This window comes from Phocoena phocoena, chromosome 3 (genome assembly GCF_963924675.1).
Source record: "Phocoena phocoena chromosome 3, mPhoPho1.1, whole genome shotgun sequence".
Taxonomy (NCBI): Eukaryota; Metazoa; Chordata; class Mammalia; order Artiodactyla; family Phocoenidae; genus Phocoena; species Phocoena phocoena.
This window is the reverse complement of record NC_089221.1, coordinates 170,197,471-170,206,137: the sequence shown is the minus strand read 5'-3', so window position 1 is coordinate 170,206,137 and position 8,667 is coordinate 170,197,471. Positions and strand designations below refer to the sequence as shown.

The following is an 8,667-nucleotide window of genomic DNA, read 5'->3' as shown; positions in this document are numbered from 1 at the left end:
GCCTGGGTTTCTGCCTCTCTGTGGCCTGGAGCGTGGAATGTGGCTGGCGGGGGTGGGGGTCCCCATCTCTGTGGCTGATGAGTGATGGGCATCTTCTGTCAGCGCCTGCTGCTCTCCGTTCCTCCCCGCCCTGGCCTCTCTCTGTCTTTCTCCCTGTCATCATGGCCCTCCCCGGCGTGCCTCCTCCTCCCTGCAGCCGGAAGGAAGGCTCTTCTGGGAAAGGCCACAGGGTCACCACTTCTCCCTTTCGTGGCCTCCTCCTTCTGCCCCCACCTTTGGGGCCTTCCGCACCCGAGACTGGGAGTGGTCGGGGAAGGGACTGGGGGCTCCTCCTCCAGAGCCCCATGAACCAGGCAGTGAGTCAGAAGGGGAAGGGGAAGTAGGGGGCCTCGACTGGGGGCTGGGCTTTCCGCTGGGTGGGACCTGAGTCCCTTGCCTGGCCGAGGGTGCTCCCTGCCCCAGCCTCTGAAAGCAGATCCCGCCTGAGCCATGGCCCCAAGACTTGTCCTCACCCTCACCTTCTGGGTGGGTTGCTCACTTTGCTGCGGGAGAGAAGGTACGTGGGGACCCGGGGAGGGTAGGGGGAGCCAGGGCAGAGGGACATTCTCTGAGGACTGGACTTTGTCTGCCGTGGAACATCCTGGGTGGGGTGGGAGCTCACACACCTTCTGTATGACCACTGATGGGAGGGGGTTACCATCCCATTGCATGGGTGGGGGAAACTGAGGCACAGAGAGGGCAAGAGCTACCCCAAAGGGACCGAGAAGTGGCAGCCACAGCCTGGAGGAAGGGAGGGTGGGAGAGAAAGAAATTTTAATTGTATCCATTCATTTCGTGTGATTCAAAACAAAACCATCACGAAGAGGGGGTCCGGTAAAGCATCTCCCTCCCCCCAGAAATCCCCACCAACCCTAGGTCCCCTCTGTGGGGACCTTCAACCTCAGTTTCCCCATCTGGAAAATGGGCTAATAGTTCCTGCTTTGGTGGGTTGTAGCAAGAGTGAGAGGTGATGTAGGTGCCTTTCATTCATGTACTCATTTATTCCACAAACCTCTATTAGGCTCCTAATGTGTGCCCAGCACTGGCTGGCAGTGAGGTGGGGGCCAAGCCACAGTAGGACTTTGATGGTCCTGGGTGAATCAGAAGCTCACGCTCTCCCTCTCTCTCTGGGCCCCCCAGTAGCTGTCACCCAGCCCAGGGTGCGGTGCCAGGCCTCTAGGTACCCGATCGCAGTGGATTGCTCCTGGACCCTGCTGCCCGCTCCAAACTCCTCCAGGCCCACGTCCTTCATTGCCACATACAGGTCAGAGAGCCTGCAGGGCTTCCTGGGGATTTTACATCTGGGCTGACCCCCTAGGATCAGGGTAGCTGGGGACTTAGAGCCTGAACCCCTCAGAATTCTAGAGCACCACCAACCCTTAGAAATATACTCCCTAAAATATGTACTGCGAGCCACATGTGGAGGGTAAAATTTTCTAGAAGCCACATTTAAAAAAGAAAAAGAAATGGGTGACATTGGCTTTAATATTTTATTTAAATAGTATCTAAATATTCCAAATGTTTTTCATTTAATATGATCGAATGCAGTGTACTTTAACATGCTTATATACGATTCATATATTTAAACTTATACTAGAAATTGATTTCATAGCATTTAATAGGATTATCTATTAATAGGATATCTAAAGTATTATCTATTAATAGGATATCTAAAGTATTCAACATGTAATCAATACTTTAAAAATTAATGAGAAATTTTGCATTCGGTCTTGTTATACTAAGTCATGGAATTCCATGTGTGCTTTACACGTGTCACACTTCAATTCAGATGCTAAACATTCAATCAGAAATTCTTTTTTAAAAACAAATAAATTTATTTATTAATTTTGGTTGCTTTGGGTCTTCCCGTTGCTGCCCGCCGGCTTTCCCTAGTGGTGAGCGGGGGCTACTCTTCATTGTGGTGACCGGGCTTCCCATTGCAATGGCTTCCCTTGTTGTGGAGCACGGGCTTTAGGTGCATGGTCTTCAGTAGTTGTGGCACGCAGCCTCAGTAGTTGTGGCACACGGGCTTAGTTGCTCCGTGGCATGTGGGATCTTCCCGGACCAGGGCTCGAACCCGTGTCCCCTGCATTGGCAGATGGATTCTTAACCACTGCACCACCAGGGAAGTCCCCCAATCGGATATTCTTGATCTCTGATTAGATTTCATAACATTTGTGTTTGGAAAAGTAGATTCACACACCTGAGTTGTTCTGAGGAACTTTCCCACACTTTCTGATAGGTGGAAACTTTTCATTCAGATTAGATGAAATAAATCAAAAAGTCCCACTCAGTTGCACTAGCCGCGCTTCATATCCACAGAGCAGAAGCAGGACGTTTTGGATGCTGTGGAAGTTTCTGTGGATGGTGCTGAGATCCAGGCTTTTTTTTTTTTTTTTGGAATGTTGGAATTCTAAGGCTGGAATGTTGACGTTCCAGAAAGCTTTATTTATTTATTTAAAAAACTGTATTATTATTATTACTTGGCTGTGCTGGGTCTTTGCTGTGGCATGCAGGTTCTTCTTCGCTGTGGTGCACAGGCTTCTCTCTAGTTGTGGCACATGGGCTCCAGAGCACGCAGGCTCAGTTGTGGCGCGTGGGCTTAGTTGCCCCGTGTCATGTGGGATCTTAGTTCCCCGACCAGGGATCGAACCTGCATCCCTTGCATTGGAAGGCAGATTCTTAACCACGGGACCGCCAGGGAAGTCCCCCAGAAAGTGTTAGAATCCGAACCCTAGCATCTCCCTGTGGGGTTTTACCCCCGACCCTGGGTCCCCCGGGCTCTGTGATGTTGGAGTGAGGGGTCCCTAGGATCACACAGCCAAGAGCAGGACTCCTCACCTGCCGTCCCTACTTGGGGTCCAGGACACAGGGGGCCAGCAGGAAGTGCTGGGACCCTCACAGCACACTCGGTGTCCAGGCTTGGCGTGGCAGCCCATGGGGAGAGCTGGCCCTGCCTCCAGCGGACACCAGAGGCCACCAGCTGTATCATCCCTGACATCCAGATGTTCTCCATGGTGCCCTATGTGCTCAACATCACAGCTGTCCACCCCCGGGGCGTCAGCAGCAGCTTCGTGCCGTTCGTCCCAGAGCACATCAGTGAGTAGGGGCAGCGGTGGGGGTGTGGAGGGTCCCCCTTCTGCTCCTCCCACACACACACACGCCCACCTCCCACCTGTCAGGATGAGATCCTGTCCATCTCTCATGGATCCTGTGGGCTCCATCTTCACAATTCAGCAAGAATCCGCCCACTTCTCCCCTCTCCTGAGCCCCTACTTGGTGCAACCTGCATCACCGCCCACCTAGACCAGTGGCAGCCCCTCCATCCTGGTCCCCTATTGCTGCCCTCACCCCCATCTGTCCTCACAGCAGCCACCAGAGGGCGCCTGTGAGCACTCAAGTCAAGTCCCATCTTGGGATCCTGCCCTCTTGCCCGCAGTCTGTCCTCCCCGCAGCAGCCAGCAGAGGGTGCCTGTGAGCACTCCAGTCGGGTCCCCCCCTTGGGCTCTTGCCCTCCTTCCCACAATCTGTCCTCCCCATAGAAGCCACCAGAGGGCGCCTGTGAGCACCTGAGTCAGGTCCCATTGGTGCCCTGCCTACAGCCCTCCAGGGCTCCCACCATCTGTTTCTGTCCCCTCCCTGCCCTCCCCTCCTCCCTCTCCCCCTCTCACTCACTCTGCTCCAGCCACATGGGCCTCCTCGCTGTTCTTCCAACACACCAGGCACAGTCCTGCTCCAGGACCTTTACATGTGCTGTTCCCCCTGCCCGCAAGGCTCTTCCCCCAGGTCTCCACACTGTTCACTCCCTCACCTCCTTTAGCTCTCAACTCAGATGTCATCTCCTCAGTGAGTCCTCCCTAAGCATTTTTTAAAATTGCAAACCATCATACATTGCTGGCGGTTATTAGAAAACAGACTGGCAGTCCCTCAAAGAGCTAAACATGTTACCATGTAATCCAGCAATTCCAATTCTAGGTATATATCTAAGAGAAAATGGAAAGCACGTTTGCAGAAAAAAACTTGTGCATGAATGTTCGTAGCAGCATTATCCATAATAGGCAGAAATTAGAAACGACACAAATACTCATTAACTGATGAATGGATACACAAAATGTGTCCATCCCCACAACGGAATATTAGTCAATCATAAAAAGGAGAGAAGCCCTGACACTCGCTACCACATGGATGGACCCTGAGAACACAATGCTCAGTGAGAGAAGCCAGACACAGAAGGACACACAGTGTGTGATTACGTTGATGGGAAATGTCCAGAACCGGCAAATCCACAGACACAGAGACTGGGTTTGTGGTTGTCAGGGGCTTGGGAGGGAGGAATGGGGGGCTGACTGCTCATGGGGATGGGGCTTCTTTTGGGGAGATGGAATGTTCCGGATTAAATGGTGGTGATGGTTGCGTGACACTGTGAATATACTAAAACCACTGAACTGTACACTTCCAAAGGGTGAATTCTCTGGTATGTGAGTTATGTCTCCAAAAACATTGCAACTCACTACCCTCCTTGCACTCCTGACCTTTCTTCCCTCCTTTTTATGACCTTCGGATCTGCCTTTGTGTCTTATCTTCTTCCCGGGGGGATTGAGCTCCAAGGTGACAGGACTACTGTGTCCCTAGTATCCAGAACATCCCTGGACACTCAGCAGACCCTCAATTAATATTTATTGGTCGGTTGGCTGAATGAATGAATGAATGTGCCCTCCGCTGACCCCGTCTCCTGCTTGTCCGTCAGTCAAACCGGACCCTCCAGAAGGTGTGCGCCTGAGCCCCCTCCCTGGGCAGCGGCTCTGGGTGCAATGGGAACCCCCCCGGTCCTGGCCCTTCCCAGAGATCTTCTCACTCAAGTACCGGATCCGCTACAAGCGCCACGGAGCTGCCCGCTTCCGCCAGGTGAGGAGGGTGAGGTGACGGGGAGGGCAGTTCCCGGGTAGACGGAAGAGCATGTGCAAAGGTACAGTGGGGTGTGGGTCACAGCTTGGGGTGCTGGTGTGCGATGTGAATGCAGCCCAGCAGTTCCACTCCTGGGCATCTACCCAAAAGAATTGAAAACAGGGCCTCGAACAATTGCTTGTACACGAATGTTCACAGCAGCACCACTCGCAATGGTCGAAAGGTGGAAATAACACAAGTGCCCATCAACGGATGATGGATAAACACAACGTGGTCCCTCCACACACGGGAACATCACTCAGCCATGAAAAGGAGAGAAGCCCTGACACTCGCTACAGCGTGGATGGACCCTTGAGAACACGATGCTCAGTGAGAGAAGCCAGACACAGGAGGACACACTGTGTGTGATTCTATTGATGGGAAATGTCCAGAACAGGCAAATTCACAGAGACAGAGATTGGATCAGTGGTTGTCAGGGGCTGGGGGAGGGAGAGGGGGTGACTGCTAATGGGGATGGGTCGTCTTTCTGGGAGGATGGAATGTTCTGGAACTAGATAGTGGTGGTGGTTGCCCAACACTGTGAATGTACTAAATGCCACTAGATTATCCACCTTGGAATGGTTAATTTTACGTCATGTGAATTTCACCTCAATCGAGAGCACCAATATATTGTTTTACACTCTTAAAAAATAAAGGCAGGGTATCAGTCAGTGAGCATATGGGCAGGGCAGTTGTGTCCTGGGCAGCCTTGGATGCTGGGCTGAGGAGCTGAGTCTTTGCAGGGTTTAGGCTTTTGCAATCCTGTCCCTTAGAACCTTCTGCAACAGTAGAAATGTTCCACATCCACACTGTCCAAGACGGTAGCCTCGGGCCGCATGAGGCTGCCAAGCGGTTGCAACCTGGTGAGGAGTCGAGGAATGGGCTTTTAAAGTTGATGTAGTATTCATTAATTTAATTTTGTAAATGCTTGCAATTTTAAAATTGAGACAGTTTACATGCCACGAAGCTCTCTGTTTTAAAGTGCACAGGCCAGTAACTTTGGTGTATTCGCAAGATTGTGCAATGATAATTAATCTAAATTTAAAACGTAAAGCGTCACATCCGGCTGCCCTAGGGGACAGCTTGTGCAGAGGAAGGAGGGACATAGTCAGACCTGAACTTGGGAAGCTGCTGATGGTGGCTGACATGGGACATGCCAAGGATGAGGGGGACCCCGATGTTGGAGGGAGAGTGTGGAGTGGCAGGGACAGAGGGGACAGGGCGGAGGACCAGAAAGGCAGAGCTGAGAGGGTGTCTCATGGATGCCCAGGGATTTTAATCTGTGGAGGTGCCTGAGTGAGGACATGGAAAGGTCAAGGCCATCGAAAGAAGAATTTATTACATTTCCCCAGAAAAGAGGACACATCACGCCACGCAGGGCCATGTGGGCAACTTTGGGACATCAGGAGGCTGAAGTGGGAGCCAGGGGAGAGCCCAGGCCAGAGGTGGATTGGGGTTTCCTCGGGGAAGGCTAGGCGGGGCAGGTGAACAGCTTAGGGTAAGCAAGTTTGAGTAATTCCAGTGGGCTCTGGGCTGCAGGGTGGTCTCTAGTTGCTTGGCATCTGGCCCTGGGGTGATTTAGGGCAGGGTGGGGATATGGGCTGGTGTGTGACCAGTACAGAGTAGGGATGGATGGGGGTGTGCACTCGGTGTGGATTGGTTTTTCTTTTTTTTTTTGTGGTACGCGGGCCTCTCACTGTTGTGGCCTCTCCCATTGCGGAGCACAGGCTCTGGACGCGCAGGCTCCACAGCATGTGGGATCTTCCCCAACCGGGGCACGAACCCGTGTCCCCTGCATCGGCAGGCGGACTCTCAACCACTGCGCCACCAGGGAAGCCCTGGATTGGTTTTTATATGAAAGGCATGCTCCTGGTCGACCAAGAATTGGCTGGCCAGGGAGGGGCGGGCTCTCCCTGCTCAGCAAGATGTTTAAGATGTCCGAAGATGTACAGGGGCCGCAGAGGGCATGCCGATGAGGATTGACATTGGTGCCTGAGTCTTAGAGCAGCAGCCCGAACATGGGGACGGAAGGCTTGATCACATAGCTTCCTTGTTTCCACTGACCCAGACTTCCTTCTGCTTTCAGGTGGGACCAATTGAAGGCACATCCTTCACCCTCAAGGCTGTGAGGCCCCAAGCCAAGTACTGCATCCAGGTGGCTGCTCTGGACCTCACTGACTATGGGGAATCAAGCGCCTGGAGTCTCCCCGCCGTTGCCTCCGTGACCCTGAGCAAGTAGTGGGGGTTCCCTGCACCCCCGAAGAGGGGCTGTGCCCTTGACATCCACCTAAGTGTGGATGGGACCTGACTGGCCTGGGTTCACTGCTGCCGAGTTGCTGGGCAACCTTGGACAAGTGACTTTGCCTCTCTGAGCCTCAGTTTCTCAGTCTGTGAAATGGGGATGTATACTGCCTGCCTCCTTTGACACAGTGCAATGTTTTGTGAACTGTGAATATGAGATTTTTTAAATTGTTTAATTAGAAAAGGATCATTGTCACTAGAATGAGGACTCTTCCTTCTTTTAACAGATCCACATGAGACCCTGTGAGGAGAGGACAGACCAGGACACACACACACAGTGCATCCCCACTGCCACACACGGGGTCAGGGCTGGACCAGAGAAAGAGACGGGGCTGGGGGAGTCAGGGCATGGGTGGTGGGTGTTCCACCTGGGATGGAATGATGAATCCATTCAGTTCAGTTCAGTTTGGTTCACCTCAAAAGCTGCCCAGATGTGAGCCCCACTGTGGGTGGACACCAATGGGACATGAGTTTGTCTGGGAAGCTCCGAGGAGGGGAAAACACAGCCAGGCTCTGAAGGATTTTCTCAATCCAGGAGCTTCTCGGTACATTTCACTCAGGTCTCAATTCCAAGGTCACCTCCTCCAAGAAGCCTTCCCTGACCACCTCATCTAGGGCAAGCAGAATAAAGACTCCCCCCCAAAGATATCCATGTCCTAATCCCCAGAACCTGTGAATGTGATACCTTACACAGCACAAGGGACTTTGCAGATGTGATTAATTTAACAATCTTGAGGATCCTTAAAGATTGAGGATCTTTCATTAAGTTAATGAAAATGGGGACTTGCCTGGTGGTGCAGTGGTTAAGACTCCATGCTCCCAATGCAGGGGGCCCAGGTTCGATCCCCGGTCAGAGAACTAGATCCCACATACCTGCTGCAACTAAGAGTTTGCATGCCACAGGTAAGGAGCCAGCAAGCCACAACTAAGGAACCCGCCTGCCACAACTAAGACCTGGTGCAACCAAATAAATAAATATATTTTTTTAAAGTTAATGAAAATGAAGTAGAGTTATATTGTATTATCCAGGTGGCCCCAAGGTAATCACAAGTGACCTTATAAAAGGGAAGCAGGAGGGTCAGAGGGAGACAGAGAAGGTGATGTGACAGTGGTAGCAGAGGTCAGAGTGATCCAGGACCACGAGCCATGGAACTCTGGCAGCGTCTAGAAGCTGGAAAAGACAAGGAAATGGATTCTCTCCTGAAGCCTCCTGAAGGAACCTGCCACCCATTTTAGACTTCTGACCCCCAAAACTCTAATAAATGTGTTGTTTAAAAATATTGAGCTTGTGGTAATTTGTTACAGCAGCCATAGGACACTCATACATCTCAAGTAGCCCCTTCTCATCACTTTCCATATGTCTCCCTGTTTTATTATCTTCAG

General features: G+C 52.0%; 1 protein-coding gene across 1 annotated transcript; it reads left to right on the top strand.

The window, feature by feature from the left end:
• Nucleotides 1-1,176: 1,176 nt before the first annotated feature.
• Nucleotides 1,177-7,475, top strand: EBI3 (Epstein-Barr virus induced 3). Its single transcript, XM_065875095.1, has 4 exons — nt 1,177-1,303; nt 2,960-3,138; nt 4,787-4,944; nt 7,070-7,475. The coding sequence occupies exons 2-4, from the start codon at nt 3,045-3,047 to the stop codon at nt 7,220-7,222; spliced, it is 405 nt and encodes a 134-aa protein (XP_065731167.1). The 5' UTR covers nt 1,177-1,303; nt 2,960-3,044; the 3' UTR covers nt 7,223-7,475.
• The last annotated feature ends 1,192 nt before the right edge of the window (nt 7,476-8,667 follow it).

Bases quoted from the DNA above. Each gene is read 5' to 3' on its own strand.
- EBI3 (XM_065875095.1), top strand. From the start codon at position 3,045: ATGTTCTCCATGGTGCCCTATGTGCTCAACATCACAGCTGTCCACCCC. The intron at 3,139-4,786 runs GTGAGTAGGGGC...CTTGTCCGTCAG, and splicing joins GTTCGTCCCAGAGCACATCA to TCAAACCGGACCCTCCAGAA. The intron at 4,945-7,069 runs GTGAGGAGGGTG...TTCTGCTTTCAG, and splicing joins GAGCTGCCCGCTTCCGCCAG to GTGGGACCAATTGAAGGCAC.